This window comes from Euwallacea fornicatus, chromosome 35 (assembly GCF_040115645.1).
Source record: "Euwallacea fornicatus isolate EFF26 chromosome 35, ASM4011564v1, whole genome shotgun sequence".
In the NCBI taxonomy this organism is placed as follows: Eukaryota; Metazoa; Arthropoda; class Insecta; order Coleoptera; family Curculionidae; genus Euwallacea; species Euwallacea fornicatus.
Window position 1 is genome coordinate 1,098,877 of NC_089575.1, and position 19,610 is coordinate 1,118,486.

A 19,610-nucleotide genomic window follows, 5' to 3' on the forward strand; every position below is an offset into this window, starting at 1 on the left:
GAATGCGTTAATGATTAAGTTTTCACGAGATTTATTTTTTTTTGTCTTTATAGTTCTTTTTCTCAAAAACAAATCGATTGATTACAAATTGCAATACATCAATAAGTGCAGTTTTTAAAGACCTCTAATTTAAGTATGACTTGATCCATGTTTTAATTAAAAAAAAATTAATCACTGCGCTAGCGATAACGAAAGCAGCATTTAGGAAAGTAAATAAACGTCGAAAGATAGTATTTTTTGAATGCTATTTTTGAACTTTCTTAAATTAACAATTTGTCAAAAAGTTATCAGCGAGTGGAGGAGCCACGCGATATACAAAAATGTGCATTTTATTGATTAAATAGAGACGAAATTAATTAGATCCACTGATATCTCATTATTGTTGTAATAAAATAGATCATTGTTCCCATTTTAATTATACTAGAAAGGTGTGGCGAATATTGGGTACACCCATTTATCCCTGTTGTACCAATTAATTCTGCGTGCAGTCCTAAACTATGATTATTGACTTTAATTACCGATGGAAAAGTAGCTATGCAATTTCACAGTTAACGATGAGTTAATTACCTCCTTAGAGTTACCAGGTCAAAGCCCTCGCATCTTTATTCGGAAAATAATTTTCGTGGAAACGATGAAACTGAGCAATATTCTTGTGTTTCAACGTTTTTATGGATATCGTCTTCTCCATAAAGTTGCTAAATCTTTCATTTATTGACCCTTAATAAACTATAGTGCTCAGTACATATATATAACTAAATAATAATAATTAAAAAAATGGTTCTTTGGTGCATGTCTGGTTGTTTGTCAGTACAGGAGCTCATAAAGAACGCATGGGAGGAGATTTTGAGGCTTAACTACATTGGGAGCTTTAACAAACTTTATATTATAAATTTTAACTTTGTTATATGTTTTTAACAGTATTTTCCACAGACACCACTTCTGATTATCAGTAATTTGAAAGATACTTTTCTTACAAAATGCTCGAATTAAGCGATTTTAGGGAGTATTTGCAGACTACCCCTCGTAGCGGGCGAATGGAGTCCGCCTTAAGGCTTTCCAGCATTTTTACGTTTACGTCCGCCCGTTTAATTTCACGCAATGGGTAGAAATATCTATTATCCGCCCGATTGTTTACAATGGAGAAAACAGTAATAAACTTGAATGTTTTTATTAATTTTCCAAGTTCTTGATGATAAAAATTGCAATTAAGAGTATTAAAGAGCGATTGAATGATGCATGTCACTGCTTTAAATGGCAAACATTTTTAAATGCACTTGTGTAGTAAATTCGGGTTAACCCACAGTTGTTAATATACAAAATTGTTATGTAAGAAATGCCTTTGATCGTGTCGCCAATGGTATTTGCTGTAAGTTTGTCCAATGAATATTGGAAACCTACGAGGGAAAATTTCCTGGACAACATTCGTGAATGTACAGATTTTGGTTTTGGACTGAATATGTCTATTTCAGCAATACCAATCCTATTTCGATTCTGAGAACGACAAATATAAAAAAATATATAATATACACATTATTGTTTATATATTATTCTAAAATGGACTTTTATCTCCTCTTACTTGATCTAATTGTCCTTGAGAGTTCGTTGCAACTTTAAACTCAAAAGATGATCATATACATACAATATACAGGGTGTCAGGGTTTGTGTAGCAGGATTTCACCACGTACTCTCCACATAAAAACAAATATTAATTTTCTGTACAAACTCTATTCGAAAAATGCTTTGTTAAGGAAATTCACGGCGTTGAAGCTTTATATATATATATATATATATTCGATTTATCTCATATAGCTCCAAAAGTTTTTGAAATATTTAGTTCAAATTTTGAACGTAACTGATTCTTTGGGGTCCAAATGATTAGACAATACCGGATGATCGGAAAATTGTACCAGGGTAATATTATTTCTTCGATAGCAAAATGATTTAAATCAATATTAAATCATTATTGTTACAGAAATTGTTCGAAACGATCGCTATTATAAAGACCGCCGAACATCTTTCAAATTCTGAGCAGAGCTTCTTATTCGACTTTAAAGTTCTTGAGAGTTTACAGGGGTAGAGGATACATTTTCGTTCATAAACTCCCACACGTAAAAATCTAAAGGTGATAGACCAGGCGATCGAGGAAGCCAAGTGATTTATCCTCAACGACCTGTCCATCTTTGCAGATAGCTCGCATTTAAGCTGTTCCTCACCACCAGGGAATAATGTGAAAGGCATCGGTTTAATTACGTTATTAAAAGATATTCAACATTTGAACTATATATCTTCAAAACTTTGGGAGATACATAAGATAAATTTAAAAAATACATAAAACTTCAATACCCTGTATTTCCTTAATAGGCATTTCTCGAATATAGTTCATATCGTAAAATAATATTATTTTTATGCGTCGAAAATCGCGGTTAAAATCTTGGAACAAAAAAGGCGAACACTCCGTATAGAGGACATCATAGATCTACGAATAAAATTATCGAATATTTTTTATTATCATCGTTAAATCATAACAATAACGTTTTAACTTTTTTGCATATTATGTTAGGAATCATGTAATATATTAAATTGCAAAAACAAGCACGTGATTAAGTTATTCGTTGAGAGTTTAAGCTGTACAGCATTAACTATTTAGAGGCTTAAAATAAGAGTATGCTGCGATAGAGGCACTATAGTGACTTTGAAACTTTGCATATTGCAAGTCCCCATTATGAAGGATATAACCAAAAAGACGATGGACAACGTCTCAGGAAAGGTCCATCTGAAATCTTGAGTATTTTAAAGAGGTACGAAGTAACTAAAACTTTTGTAAGGGCCGATCAAAGACGCAAAGGGTGTACAATAGCGATTGATGATCGTTTTTTGATCTTTAATCTTTCTCGAATTCGTACATTGACCTCCACGAACCTCAAAATAAACTGTTGAATGTGAGATAAATGAATGTTGGATCAAAAACTGTCAGAAGGAGATTAAAAGAAGCAAGGCGTCCAGCCAAAGTTCTTCGTCTTCACCAACATCGGTAAACTCGTCGATTGGAATTTGCCGGAAGCCATGTAAAGTGGAAAAATATTCTTTTCGTGGATAAGTCAAGAACCCAATTGTGGAGGCCAGATGAACGACGTCATGTTTACAGGTAAGTTGGAGAACGATACGCCAACTGCATTTTTATTCAGCCCATCACTTGTGGGGGTGGTGGCTTAATGCTGTATAGACGTAGAAGTTGGGAGGGGCGCACTGAACTCATGGAAGTAGTTGGACGAATGACGAAAGATAGATATTTATATCTTTCACATTCTTCAGTATCATGTTTTGCCATAGTCGGTCATATCAGATATGAAAGGTTTGTGTTAATGCACGATAACGGGCGACCCCACATGTCCCTGCCACAGTCGCCGACTACCTCAATGCAGTCATAATTCCGTATTGAATTAGCAACCCTATAGCTCGGATTTAAATCCGACAGAACACAAGTTAAAAATTCGCATAAGGAAAAGGAATTCCATTCCAGCTACAAGAGAAGGGCTTCGGTTTGCGTCCCATTATAAACGGAATACCATTTCTCAAGAATACATTCAAATTCTGCCCAATAGCATGTTAAGAACGGTGAATGCAGTAACTAGAGCTCGGGGAAGAAATACTACAAGTAGTATCGAGTAAATAATAAAGCTGTTTTTTAAATGAGAATATATATATAATGTTAATAAGTAGATTTTTTCCCGTGTTATTCTCTCTATAAAACTTTAATAAAACTTTTGAAATGAGCTGGGATTCCCAGTACAAAATGAAGAGCACAAGGATCTCGAAAACCAATAGAGGTTGCGATGCGACTCTTCTTCGGCAAAATACTCCTATAGACTAAGACAAATTTAAAAACATAATGTTTTTTACGCGAAAAAGCCGCATTTTCTACGTGTCAGTAAGGAAGGACCCATTTGCAAGTTAATTTTAATATTTTTTATCTTCAGACTCTAATATCTCAAAAATGTTTAAATCTATTTTTTAACCCCTTTGAATGATCACTCGTTCTTTGATAACACTCCTTCAACAGAAAAAAAATCAATTTCAAATAGTTAAAGTTGCCTTGACACAAAGGTACCAGACTGAAATAGCTGGAAATGACGGACGTCACTTACAGTATCACCTAATAAGAGTCGTAAATGAAACAATGAGTCAGAATTCTGCAAAATCAATTTAAATTTCTCAGTAAATCCAGCATAATCTTGCATTTTGACACTTATTAAAAACCTGTATGAATTATATTCAAGAACGCCCTTTATATGTCATAAGAGTATTTCCTAAGAAGAAAATAAGAAGCTGAAGAACTTTAATAACTGATGATTTAAAAGAAATTCTATTATGGGTACCCATTATAGTACCACCTCTCTCGTTGTTTTGTTTTAAGCTCTCTCAGTTACCAGCATGCTTCGTGGTTACTTGAAGCGGTACTCCATCAAGCTTCAATTCCCAGAAACCAGTCAGTATACGCTTGAGCTCGACTGGTCCGATAGTGGTACTGCCTCATGACGTCACTCACTTCGTTAAAGACTAGTGGGTTATTGGATTCTTGACGGTTTTGTAGAACCAAGACAGTTGCGTCCGGAAACATGGCGAGAGGTCGGTACTCTGTGTGTGGTACTTTGTGCTCGTGCTTATGTATCTTCTTGTTTATTGGAATTTGTCATGCCGTTGCGAGTAATTTAAAGGGTGAGTATTTAAAAAAAGTAGTGTCTCTGTCCATGGACGAAGCAGTTACTTACGCTTCTATAGCAATGCGTTGTGGATTTGTTTCGAGTGAGTAGTGTGTACTCGTTTCTACGAACCGTATAAACGGATTTAAATATTTAAACAGTTAATATGTTGTGGAGGAAACTAGTTTATCTGTTTGTTTGCACAGCCTTAATTAACACTATATTAAACATAATAGCTTGATAGGTGAGTTGCTAAGAATAAACTTGTTTCGACAAAGAACAGAACGAGCTGCAGTCCCACATTCTCTTGTCTCTTGTGCCTGTTTACATGACTTGGAAATTATGTATGGACTTTGAATTTTAATTGGGTATCAAATCGTGCAATTCTGCAAAATGTTGGGTACTTTCAGAGGTATGAATGTGCCTCGGAGAGTTTGTGATGCCCTTAAAAAATTATAAAAAAAGAAAATATCTTCGGTTTTTAGTGTTGTCCTTGTGCGTGTTAAACACGATAGAATTGCTTGAAATCATTTATGCTTTTCGCTTCTGAAGAATCTAGCTGGATAGTCGGCAATTACAATTTAAAATCGACAACAAATTTTACAAGAATTGACGATTGAAGCTTAAATGTATTTTATTGCTTTGCCGATTCAGAGAAAGTTAGTTGATTCAGTCCCAGGGTATAATGGGTTTAAATGACGTTGCTGCTTGCTTGATACCATTTTACTTCCAAAAGGAAATTATTATTTATTGTTTCCTCTGCGTTAATACTTTTGTCACGCAATTTATGTATGTAATTAGAAACAAACATTTGTTTGCATAATATGTAGAATCGGCAGTTCAATAATATAATGATGCAACGTTGTGTGGAAAGGTCAGTAATAGTAGACAATACTATAATAAATTAAATTATCGCAACATAATACCACATACAGTTGCAATGTCATCATATTGTTAGTTTCCCCTAAATTCAAATATTATCTCCCCATATTTTAAACGTTTTTTAATGAAGATATTCCTTACAAATCTTATCTATGCAATATTCTTCTGAAACCACTTTGTCCTTTTCATGCTTAATAGGTCTCCTCTTACTGTAAGTTAATGCTAATTAAATTTGAAGTTTAATGTAGCTGCAATTTTACCCATGCTAGATATCATGTTATTGTGTTATTACCTCATTGCTATAGATACTATAGGGAATTGAAGCTCTAATACAGAAATGCATGAGTATCATATGCGATTGCGCTTAACGGCTTTGCCCTAGCATGTTTTAATTTAGTCCCAAAAAACGACGACTGCATTTCTACTTAAAGACCAATGCATTGTGTCCGGGTGTCAATTCATTAATACACACATGTAATAAATCTTTTTTTTTTTGCGCAGACTGAAATGGCAGATCAAGGATAATTCAGTTGAGGCTTATGCATATTAACTTGTTTGCAATACGATATTTTTAAATACTACCACAGAGCAAATAACGAGGGAAATGCTTTTATGAATATTGCAAAAAAGTAATCACTGTGTAATCGACAAAAACTGCTTTATTTTTCTAATTTAAAATCGATTGCCAAACTGTGCAAGGCCAATGTTACTTTTTATGCGATATTATAAATGCTTCGATCAGCTTAAATCACTCTAACGCCTAGAAATGGAAAACTTGCGCCGTTGGCGAAAAGCACTTTCTACATTATTTACTTTAATTGCATCTCTCTGAGTTAGCTCAAAAGGCAATAGTTGTAGACTGTACATACTCGAACTACACTATAACGATTCCCATTATTATTGCTACGACCGCTTGCGAAAACTCCTCCTGCTCGTGCCAATGACGATTGACAGGAAGTGACAATCCCGGAAGGATGTAGGTAGTCAAGTGCTCAAGTGAAAACTTTTTTCAATAGAACTTTTTTGTTGAAGCATATAAAAATGACGGATTCATCTCGCGGAAAATCTAGTCGATTTTATTATTTATAGTGACTTACGAATAATGCTAAAATATTAAAATGCCGTAGACGTTATTCCTCATTTGTTTCGAAATAATTGGGAATGTAACTCAACACTTACCAGAATTATAGGTACGTCTGGCCAATAGGTAGTTTAAGTTCTATCCATTTATCTAGCGTTTTTCGTTGCTGGAACACGTTTTGGTAAACTGGACAATGCATTAGAAGAAATGAACACTTGATGAAAAAAGTAGAAACGTCACCAGAGGCAAAATGGCTGACAAAACAATTGAAATCAGAATAACCCCCGGGTGCACGCATGGCACTCTGCGTGAAAGTTGCGGTGGTTTATTAGGAAATTTCCGGAAAATATGAACTTTTTCGGAAATTAAATTAATTTAAGGGATTTTTTTGTATTATATAAAAACCTTTTAAATTGGTCGTTGTAGCGAACAATCGAGGGTTTTTGATAACACGAGGCCCACTATAGTATCTAATTGGAAAGCCATAAAATGGTCCTAGAGTCAAATTTCCAAAATTGAAATTTAAATATGTATTTTTCACAGTTTGAAATTTCGTCCGAACTCGTTCATAGTTGGCAAGATTACTTGGACATACACTCCCTGGCAAAATTACAGGCCACCCCAATTTATTGTAATTAATTGTTAATTCTAGTAAAGAAGACTTTTGAAAATTATTTTAGGTTTTACAACGCTGCAAATAATAAATAAAAGACAACTTTTTGATAACACGTATTAAATTCAGGTTAAAATGCGAAAATAAAATAAAATTCCAAAGTGACAAAAACACAGGTTATGCGCTTGGTTGTTCATCTTAATCTTGTTCAAATCACAGTAATAATTTACTTTTAAAAAGTTAAATTCCTTGTGTTATTATTTATTTGATATTTAAAAAAAAATTCAATTCAATTAAACAGTGCCAAGAGGGAAAGTGTTGTCGCAGAATAAGAGGAAGGTTGTTGAAACTTTACATGAAAAAATTGGACAATTTAAAAAATGGCTCGAATTTTAAATCGAAGTAAAAACATTATAAGGGATCTTGTTAGGCTGGGCGATGATTATGGTCGAAAGAAGAGCACAGGCAGGCCCGTGGCAACAACTATTAGGGAACAAAGGGCGATTTTACGTTGAGCATCCAACTCTGCAGCCATTTCAAGGCAAATTTGTGAAGAATCCTGAGTACAAACGTCAAAAAAGTCCAATGCATTTTGCAAAAAAACTAGAAATTAAAGTGACTAAAATTGAAAACAAAATCTCCACTTTCAAAAGCTCACAAAGCGCACAGGAACAGATGCGCAATTGAACATGTCTCATGGAAAAAGAAATGGAGACAAGTTGTTTTCAGTAACGAAAACCGTTTTCATTTGGATGGTTCTGATGGATTTAGATATTATTTTCATGATTTACGCAAGATTTTTTTAAGCAAACATCAACTGGGAGTAGGAGGTATCATGGTTGGGGCCGAGGTAGGGTACTACAGAAAGACTGACTTAATATTTAGTCGCCGAAGATAAACGCAAAAAATATACAGAAGTTATTCAAGAACCGATCGTTGAAAGAGAAGAGCTAACAAGAGGGAGGTTCATCTTTCAGCAAGACAATACACCTGTTCACACATTGCGAATCGTGCAACATCTTTTTTAAAGCCACAAATATTTCAGTTTTACCCTGGGCAGAACGATCACCAGATCTCAACATTATTGAGGATTATTGGGGGGAACTTTCTCGATCAGTCCGTGAATAACGCAAACAGTTCAACTCCATAGAAGAACTTGAAGGCTTGAATCGTAGAAAAGTGGGCCAATGTTCAACGAGAATATGTACAAAAACTTTTTAAATCGCTTCTAAACCGATTGGTGGAAGTCTTAGGAAAAAACAGGGGCAACGCGCTACTAAATAGAAAAACTATAGAGGTGATCGGCAGATATAGAAAGGCTGATCTATGTTTTTGTCGCCTTAGAATTTTATTTTATTTCCGCATTTGGACCAGAAATAAATTCGTTTTATCAAAAAAATGTTTTTTGTTTATTATTGGTGATGTTGTAAAACCTAAAATAATTTTAGAAAGTCTTCTCTAGTAAAATCAACAGCTATCGTAAAAAAATGGGGTGGTCTACAAAGTTCCATTACAGTAAAAACACTACAAAAGACACAAGTTCACCGATACATTTTTTGCTTCAAAACCTGTTTTAAGAGTCTCGATTAGAATCAAACTCCTGCACGTCACTGTTTCAAATTGAAGTGAAGCGTTAAATTTTTTTATCTAAAAACTATAATAAGATTTCCGACTCTGATGAAATTTACTGGCGTAGGTCAAAAAGTTTAAAAGCAAAAAAACATATATTTGGGAAAATCTTGTTTTGTGTTTTATTGCTGCCAAGTTGGTTTCGCCACTCTTGTTTAAAATTATTATCTTTTTCCTGCTATCTCCTAGGTCACTGCTTCTAACTAGACTATCTGAACTGTACTTTTTTCCTGAATCTGGAATCAGGCTTCTGGACGTCATTGTTTAAATCTGAACTGAACTGTCCATTTTTTACTTAAACTGTAGATTAAGCGGTGCGTTTCTAGTTATTTTCTTGGCATAACACGCTACGTACTAAAATTGAAAAAATTCAGTTGAAAAAATATCGTCAAATTAATTTTACGATTTTCGATTAGATCCAAATATCGAAAATCTGCACGTCACTGTTTGAAACAGGATTTAGGTGTTATTTTTTAAAAACCTTTAATATTACTTGAACGTCTACATTTGTAGTATAATAATCATTACTGGCGTAGTATAATAATCATTATTGGCGTAGTATAATAATCATTATTGGCGTAGTATAATAATCATTATGGGCGTAGTACGCTCCGTTCAAAAGTAAAAAAATGTTATTTGGGAAAATGTTGTCAAACGAATTTTGCTACTTTCTGCTTACGGCTTCTGCAGGCAACTGATTAAAACTGGATCATAATGCCATTTCTTTAACTTACATGCCATTTTAGGTCATACGTTTCTAGTGACGTAGCACACTGCGTTCAAAAGTCAATTTTCTTGTAATTACAGGGCCAAAAAAATCGTTGACCATTACACGGATAGATCAATTTACCGCTCTAATTCGTTGTCAGGAAATCTGGGCCAAGAGTATAGCTAGGTATAAATAATGTTCTCTCTATACAGGGCTGAGCGAAAAGTTAATACGTTTTCAACGAGTAAAGTTAAAAAAAAAACACTTAAACACGCGAATTGATTTTGAATTGTACATATTTTTTGGCAGTGAAACGAAATTTTTTTTTCCTTCAACCCCTTACCCGCAATATCCCACCCCATTTTTTTTTCAATGAAAACATGTCGTGTATGGGCTTTCTGAAAGGGTCGTGAAAAATGGAGTCTTACTATACCCTTTTTTTTCTTTAGTTATGTGATTATTCGGAATAAAAAAAAACCCTTTTCAAAATAAAAAATTATAATTACTTTCTTAGGCCTTGCTTTAAGTCATTTAACGTAGCAGAGGCTGACAGTGGCATACTCCATATACTCGGCATGCCCCCGAGAGATGGTAAAATCTAACATTGATTCATCGTCTTTAATTCTGAATGAGTTTTTATTTTACATCGATAAAATAAATAAACAAGCACAACGGTACCCGCCATACCAAGATGTCCTTCAAAGGGCGAGAAAAACTTCTGCATTTTTTGCGCCCAGTTTGCTGCCTTGATAAACAATAAATAGTATTTTTTATTTCTTTTTAAAGGTGTAAAATTTTCGTTTAAAATTAAATTAAAACGCCCATTTTATTTATTTATGTTGTACTCTCAAGGTGCTCTATTTCAATTTACTGAGTGAAAACGGTGTTATCAAAAAGGGCAGCACATCGAAGTCTTGATATTGCTGGGATGTAGGGACAAAATGCAAAATCGAATTGAAGTACGAGCGTTATTCAATACCAAACACCAAAACATCTGGGAAACAAATTTCTCAAGCTATTGTTGCTAAGATATTCCACAAATTTGATGAACATGGCACGGTAGAGGTCTTGTTTAGAAGTGGTCGGCCATGTGTTTCAGATTGCAATCAAAAATTGAATATTGCCTTATCTCTGCAGGAAGATAGGCTCAACACCATGTGGCGTCTAGCAGTACGATTGAGAGGTTTTTTAAGGCAGAAAAATACTCATATCAGGTATATCTCGTCCAAGAACTCTTGTAAGATAACTGGGACAGGCGTAAAATGATGAGACGGTATAACGAAAATAATGGGTTTTCGCAGAGCATACTCTTTTCGGATGAAGCTACCTTTTATTTAAATGTTGTGGTTAACAGGCATAATTATCGTTTCTGGAGTTAGGAAAATCCTTACTGGATATGTGAAACTCATACACAACGCTCTGAAAGCAAATGTACGGACAGGTACCATTATCAATCAAATTTTAGGGCCATTCTTTTTTTAAGAAACCCTTAGGGGCTGAACGCTACTTAGACTTTTCAAGTTTTGAAGTAGAGCCTACTTTAGCTATTATGTTTCCCAACGAAGTAGATGCAGATATGCCCTCCGAAACAATTTGGTTTCCCACAGGAAGGCCCTCCCCCACGTTTCGATGTTAATGTCTGAAGATATCTTGATGAAATATTTACGGGTCGCTTAATTGGACGACATGGCACTATCGAATGACCACCCAGATCCCTAGAATTGACGCCCTTAAATTACTTTCTTTAAGGATATGTGAAAGATAAGGTTTATCAAAATAGGCTGGCTAATATTGAAGACCTAAAAACCAAAATTTGAGTGGAATCGAATAACATATCGGATGTTATTAATATACATTCAGAATTCCGTCGACGGACTTTACCATCGCCTGAGAGCATGCCAAGTAGAGCGAGGAGGACATTTTTCAGCATCTGCCACGTTAAATAACCTGTAGATATGTAGGTCTAGGACGGTATTCGTGATTTTTGTTGTTTTTGAGAGTTTTTTTGTTTTCTAATAATCACATAATTAAAGCATAAAAAAAGTATGGTAAGATTCCATTTTTCAGAAATCTTTCAACGAGCCCACACTCAATACACGTTTCCATTAAAAAAAAAAGTTGGACGGAGTTGCAGTTTAGCGGTTGAAGGAAAACATTTCATTTTATTGCCAAAAATACGCAAAATTCAAAATCCACTTAGGGGTACAGCAGTTTTTTTTTAATTTATTCGTTGAAACGATATTAATCTTATTCCAGACTTTCGATCAGTCCTGTATATACTCTATGAGATATTATTAATTCTTCTTCAATCATCGATGTGAGCTTGACCTAAATTTCTTAAATTGGAACCTTCCAATGACAATTTTAATCCTACATTAATATTTTCTGTATGATTAAGCTGCAGCCTTGAACCCAATGGCACTTAATAATAAAAAAAAAAGAGTTCCGTATTCATGAAAGCGTTTGGAGAGTCACCCTGTATGGTACAGCTGAAATGGGTGTTAATGTTAACATCAAGCTTCAGTAATTACGTGATGCATGGATGCTCGTGTGCGAGTGATTTAGAATAATGGTTACTTACGAAGCATTATGAGGAAATGTCGCTATCTTCAGGAGACTCAAACGAGTGGGCAATTCACTATGTATGAAATTTGAGGTCCTCACGGATCTTGATTTAGACCTATGTATATATTAGGAGCAGGAGCAATAAATTCTCTATGCACTTCCGGCATAACAGAAGTGAACACCAATTTTATAATCATATGCGTCGTTTGTCTACCGTAACTACCAACGGTGAATGATCATTTACGTATACAAAGGTCATTCACCACTAAATCATGTTTTATATATTACTTTAAAAACATGACGTAACTGTATACAGGATGAAGTTTTGTTGCTTGGGCCTAACTACACGATTAAAGTTTCTTGGAAATACTGCAGGAAACACGAATAAACCCATATCCCAAATAAAACCCAATTTGACAATAAACAACTAAAAGTGGGTGGGAAATAATCGTTAATTTAAGCGACTTGAGAATAATGTGATAAAGCAGTTTGGCAACCTCAAGGTCTCCCACGTATACATCAATTTCGCCTTTTTTCGTACCTAACCAAAGAAATAAAGAAAGCTAATTTGTCCACTTTCCATTTCGTAATTTAAATTGCTCTCCTCCGATATCAATCCGCAATTTCTCAATTTTCTAGGTTCACTTCACATTAAAGTTAAAAACGTTCCCTTTGGTTGAATTTGTAGATTTGCAACGTTGCAATGTTTCTGGTTTAACGCACTCATTCTGAAGAAATGCTTGAAACAGCACTTTATTATGTTCTATACGCTCATTAGGAAAATAAAGCTCCTATCTAAACCTCTAATTTTTCAGATCAGTGCTATTACGAGACAGACGTTGAATTAAATCACAGGCTGGAACATGCTACTCATATAGAGCTATTTGAGGATGAAAACGGGCATACTCGACACAAGAGGGATGTAGAAGCAACTAAGATTACAAGAGCGGCTTCACCTGAAAAAGTTTTACCTTTAGCCGTGCCGGCTGTAAGTCATTATTAGTGGGTTAAAAATATTTCATTAAGGTCAAATGTTTTGATAATTATTACAGGGGGACCTGAATGACTCGAAAGTAACTGCCAACAAGTCCGTCTTAATGCAGCTGCATAATTTAGGGGTAAATGGGACGGGACAGAGACTCAAAATCATGGCAAGAATCGGCACTGAACTGCCCGATTTGAATCACAGCTTGGTTAACACTCCCAAACAGGCAACAATGGAAAAGGAAAATGATTTGAAATTAACTCCCACTAAGCTCACCCCCGAAGATGTGGCAGTAGGGGATGAAATTAATAAAAAAGATCTGAAAAATAACAATATAACAGACGTCATAAGGGTGAGTTCTGGTATTTGTAGTGCGAATTCAGATACAAAACGAAATGGCCGGAATTAGGCGGCCATTTTGTCGGACTTGATACAATAAAATGGTTCATCATGAGTGTTCAAATTTTAAGTTATCCGTAGAGTTATGAAGCGGATTTTAAAATTAATAATAAAATTTGGACATTTTTCGATGTCGCATTGACCGATATTGCCCTGACTGGTCACATTAGGTATGATTATCATTTTGACAGGTTTTTCGGAAGACCTAGACAATGTTGCCAGGTGTTACTAAAAATAAAAAAGCATTAGAATTAATTCGGATGTAGTATCTCTTCAACACTGCTTCTAACTACTTCAAAAGTTGTTAAATTTTTTTGAGGGTATGGCTGAAAAAGGCGTGGTATAGGGCCACGCCCACAGAAATATCAGTGCTAACTGCCAATCAAAATTCACTTATAGATTTTATTTTTTAAAAATGTTGCTGAAAAAGGAACTTTTTCTGGGGATAAATCACAGGATAATTGAGAACTCATAAATGGAGAAAGGTAATGCGACCATATGGAAGTTTATACAATCAGTTAAAGTGAAATTAAGACACTTCGACGTTATGCATTACTTTTATTCAAAAAATAAAAATACCTTACTAGGACAACTTGAAGCCGTGCAATTTTATATTTTAACCTGCGACTGACTTAAATGTGAAGAAAAAACTTGTTTTAACTATATAATAAGTAAAAAGTAAATTATGGCCAATTATTTATAATTGAAATGAAAGTCATACATAATTTTTTAAAATCACATGAATGAATCAAAAGAAACTTAATAAGCATCAGGCAGACTCCGGCCTTTTAGCACTGCTTTTAATCTATTGGACATTGAAGAAACCAATTTTTCACGAAGGACACGAAAGGACAACTCTTCGAAATGCTAGTCGAAGATCTTCCTTATGGGAAATGTGACATTTTCTGATTACTTTTTTTAAATTAGCTCACAAATTTTATATAACGTTCAATACTGAACTTTCTGGAGGTGTATCTATCACTATTGGGTAGTTATAGAACAATCAAGATTAAACTTTGCAACTTTTATGCTTTAGGTCGTTATCTCGATAAAATATAAAAGTGTTTCCACGACCCACCTGAACGGCACTTTGCTCTAAGCTTTGCTTTAAAATATCCAAACAAACGTCTTGATTTATAATACCTTCGATGAAACGTAATTTTCTTGAACCTGCTGCAGACACGGCCCCAAATACAAATCGAACCACAACCATGTTTAACTGTAGCGTTTGATCCCCCCCCTCCTCCCCAATGTTGTTCGTCGGAACTTAATATGTTAAAATTAGGTTCATGTCCAAAAATAACATACTTTTTCTATATTTTTCTGCAAAACTTACACCTTTGACTTTACTTGCTTTGCTAATAAATGGCTTTCTACGAGCTACTCTCCCGCGAAAATGAATGTTCTTCGGTAAATTTCTTATGTTTAAGGACTCAATTTCTTCATTAAATATTTTTCTAATTTATCAGTATGTTCCGGGGCTGAAATCTTCAGGTTCCCTTTTATTTTTCGTAAAACCCAGCGTTCGTCGTGCGAATTGAAACTCTTTCTAGAGCTTTCGCTTACTTTGTTGGACACTGTGGTAATTTTTAAACCGTTTGATCATATTCTGAGCTGTAGCAAAACTCCTCTTAATTATTGAAACTATTTATCTAAAACGTTTTCCTTTTTGGTAATAACGAATCACTAATTAAGGTTCGCTAATATCTGTTTGGCCACATTGACACCCCGTTCCGATAAAAAGCGTATATAAATTAAAAGAGTCTAAGGTCAATTACATTTCACACTTAATCACCCATGCAACCACAGTGAATACTGTGAATATTAAACGATATTAAAAATATGCGAGTTTCATTTTGATATCAATTTTGATAAAATAATTATATATAGAATCATTTTTTTTATATGATATAAATATATAATGTTATCAGTTTTTGGTGGTTGTTTATCGTAAATTACCAACATGTTATAAAAATAACTAAACGTGATTTTGGCTCGTTATATACAGGGTGTCTCACACGAAATCCCCTATACATATTTTATGAAAGCGGAAAGTAATATGTAAAATTTCAACTATGAGTTTACAATAGAGTTGGATGCCCTGGAAAAACCTGAAGAAGTTCCTTTCTAAAATGTCGGGCTAATGCGTTATGACATCAGCAATAATATTTTTCTCAGGACCGTAACTAAATTGCAACTAAAATTATTATAAAATAAAATTAAAAAAATAAATAAAACATATATTATGCATATGTAATTTAACATTTTTTCAATATGACTTCACCTTTCTGCAAGGCACATTTGGAGCCTTCGCCCATCTTCGCTCTCAAAAGTTTTTCTTAATATTTCTTCCGTCAACTCATCATAAGTTTTTATTTTCTTCTTTAAGTATTGCAAATTGCGAACTTAATTTTTAAGAAATCCCCGCAAGAAAAGTCCAAGGGACTTAAATCAGAAACCTTTCCTAGCCACTGTACAGGCCCCTTAATGCCCATGTAGTTTCATCCGAACGTGTTATTTAGGTATTGTTGCAGAATGCGAGGTTCCACAAACGAGATATAGGAATAACTCGTTACTCCGACATTTTAGAAATCAATTTCTTCAGGTCGAAATGTGGGTCGTCCAACCCGATTGAAGACTCATAATTAAAATTTTTTCGCATTACTTTGCGTTTCCATGAAATAGTTAAATGGGTATCAAGTTCCGGGCCTCCTGAACATCGTTGAAAAAATTCTAACAGCAAAAATATTGAAGTGGATGAGTTTCACTTTTGCTAACTGCATCTCCGACGGGAATGAACTTTGTTGAATTTGATTTGAGATTATCACAATTTCACCAAATTTTCTCGAAAACTGCAAGAGGTGAGTGCGATTTTCTTTCGTAAAGTTTTAGGTCCGTCCCAGCTGCTCGTTTTATATACTCTAAAGTCTCTTCCGCAGTGACCCCCGTGACGCAAAGTACGACTCATCTACCCCATTGTTTCTCAGTCGATCTAATTGAAACTTTCACTATTCAATAGCAGATTTAGGAGATTTTTCAATTAAAAAATGCTTCGTGTTTGTTGATAAATCAACCGAAACTCTCTACAAAGGAACTTTTACCATTAACTCCTAAAAGGACTCGCGAAACGTGTAAATAGGGCTTTATGGAGGTTTCAGTCGTCAATAAAAATATAAATTTCGTCATCGACCAAGACCCTTTATTTGCTTCGTCATAATGGCAATAATAAAAACAAATTATTTAAATGCAATTGATATATTTGCATTTCAATACAGTCTAATGTGCTAACCGAACATTCATGATTCGACTTTTTATAAGTAGAATTTCCTGTTACTGTTAATTCGTAATTTTTCAGGATACACACGTCTTTTACAACAGCTCAATGTACACCGACGCCTTGCTGGGACGGCAGTTTTGGGTGGATATTGATGCGGAAAAAGAGGGAAAAATACACGTGCTGTTATCGAATTCACATAGAAGAGCATCTGTAAGTATCTGATACAGACTACTCCTGTTGTAAAGTAAAAAAATATAGTAATATTCCTATCGGTGTTTTTAACTGCGTTTCCTGCGAAATGATTAAGGACATACGCTTGCATAATTCCGCATCAATTTGTCATGAATATGTTAATCACTTCTAATATAAAAGCCATGATGTTTGTTCTATAATAAAATATGCGGCAATGTTTAAAAAACATGGATTAAAACCGAAGGTTTTCTCAAGTATGCACGTTTTTCAGAATTCTCACATTATTCTCTATAAACTGACGGTGAAATTGAGAAATTTGAAGCGCGGTTTTGTAGCGTTGTAACTCTGTGTAAAGAACCTCAATCGAAAGCAACTTCAGCGATTTTTAACGTCCTTTATCCTCTATAAATTAAAGTTGAAATCGAACAATCTGAATTGGGTCCTCGTCATAGAGAAATAGGGAGCCTAAATTTAATTACACAATTTATAGTTTAATTATTCGAATTGCAGACCGTAAAACTCTCATTTGCGTTCCCATTCTATGGACGTTATATCACAAACATTACTGTGGCCACTGGAGGATTCATCTACATGGGAAATTACGTACACTCTTGGCTGGCAGCCACCCAGTATATTGCACCGTTGATGGCGAACTTCGACACGAGCACTTCGAATTCGAGTTTTGTAAAATACGTCGATTCTGGTAATGTGAAAATATTCATTTAAGATTCGCTATTTTCATCGACATTTCAGGGAAAGCGTTTACAGTCTCCTGGGAGAATGTAATCCTGCAAGACAAACCTGGATTCGAATTCAGTTTCCAGACAACTTTACACTCAAACGGAGATATTGTGTTCGTTTACAAAAATGTACCATTACCCATTGATAGCATTAATGAGCTGCATCATCCTGTAAAAGTGGGTTTATCTGATGCATATATTTTAGATCGCACTGTGTTCTGTAAGTGGAAAGAATGAAAGTTATTTTATCTAAACCGAAAATGTATCCATAGACGTCAGGCGGAAGACTATATTCGAATACCACAGGGTCAGCTTCATGAAGGATCAAATACGAAATTGGACTACAATTTACCTAAAGGCTTTGCCTACTTGTTTGGACTTGTACAATTGTTCTGCTTGCCTAGATAATCGGATAAACCTCAATGTGAGTTGCTGAATGGGTTTTGGAGACGATATTTTTTGGGTTATTCTCAAATAATTGTTTTAGTGCACGTGGTGTCCATCTCTGCACCAATGCTCTACAGGCCAAGATCGTAATCGCCAATACTGGCTGGACAACGGTTGCGAAAAGGAAAATATCACTCTGGAATACTCTTGCATGTTGTATGATGATCCCAAAATACCTTATCACACAAACGACAGCATAGGTTACGAAGTGGAATCAGCCAAACTAAATGATGTCTACATAGGAAAGATCGGGCTTCAACGCCAGATGGATTTGGGATCTAGTGGCTACGTCGCCATATTATTCCTAGTGGCCATGATCATCGGATTTGCCGTATGGACCGCTTATGCCTATAGGAACCCACAAACCACCAGCGGACAAATTTTGATTCGGGTACGCAATATCGCCTGCTTTTGTATCTCCGGGCCCTATGGGTTGACAAGAACCATGAGCGTCTTTGTCAGATAATCAAACCATGTGCAAAATTTTTATACTAAATCAGTAATCATTTTCATATGCATTTCACACTCTTCCTTCAAGTCTTCAAGCGTAACTAAAGGTAATTTGAATGTGTGTCAGTGTCCCTTCTTGTATGTCTATGTCTCATCACTATAATTAGCAAATTTTTGCTTATAATTAAGTTTTGAATTTGTGGTTTTCAGTATCGGCCGAGTCAGTGGCGCTGGAGACGAGGTGAAGCCAGATATACGGCTGCCACAATACACATGTGATATTTTTAAGTATTTTAGTGTAATGTAGTGTAAATATGTTTGAAATAAAAAAAAGTAGCTATATTGCGCAAATGACGAGCCTTTGAGTCGGGCAATATAAAGACGTTTTTGTAAACATGGACTGTGATAAATATGTTATAAATTGCGTCCGAAATTGACAATTAAGTAATAAATATCATGTTTTGTACTGTATGGTCCTTAGCACTTAAGTTTCGCGTTTACCATATAAGTGTTTGTACATTTCCTAGGAACATTTTCCAAGGTGTCTGTGAAATAGTTAAAAAAGGCAGCAATTTCGCAATATACTTTAAATGTTATAAATTTTGCAAAACCATAAAGATTTACCTTATAGACATTTAATGGATCTGATGTATGCTTATCCATTTGATAAGGAAAATGCTGAAAATGTTATCAAATAACTGTAAAAGGTCATAATTGCATAATATGTCTCATTTATTATTTACTTTGTGGTGTAATTTTTGATGTTTGAGTGTGTATTTTTTAATTAGGTATTTTTACAAAGATAGTTTCAATTTATGAAATAAACACTTCGTAAATTCGATTTCCTGTCATTCCCCAATGCTAATAATGCTTCTAAATATCAACTAGGTCCGTGTATATAAACGCATATTACATTGCCAAAAAGATATTATTTATATCTG

At 34.7% G+C, this 19,610-nt stretch overlaps 1 protein-coding gene across 2 annotated transcripts; it reads left to right on the forward strand.

Moving 5' to 3' along the window:
* Positions 1 to 4,450: 4,450 nt before the first annotated feature.
* On the forward strand, positions 4,451 to 19,510 carry l(1)G0289 (lethal (1) G0289). Of its 2 annotated transcripts, none has more exons than XR_010733734.1 (9): positions 4,451 to 4,716; positions 12,995 to 13,167; positions 13,232 to 13,516; positions 16,919 to 17,050; positions 17,543 to 17,735; positions 17,786 to 17,992; positions 18,045 to 18,196; positions 18,260 to 18,776; positions 18,880 to 19,510. XR_010733734.1 is itself a non-coding variant. In XM_066300043.1 (9 exons), the coding sequence occupies exons 1-9, from the start codon at positions 4,617 to 4,619 to the stop codon at positions 18,946 to 18,948; spliced, it is 1,662 nt and encodes a 553-aa protein (XP_066156140.1). In that variant the 5' UTR covers positions 4,453 to 4,616; the 3' UTR covers positions 18,949 to 19,510. The 2 variants fall into 2 exon arrangements, 1 of the variants encoding a protein (XP_066156140.1); XM_066300043.1 differs by having other exon boundaries at positions 4,453 to 4,716; positions 18,260 to 18,610.
* Positions 19,511 to 19,610: the final 100 nt, after the last annotated feature.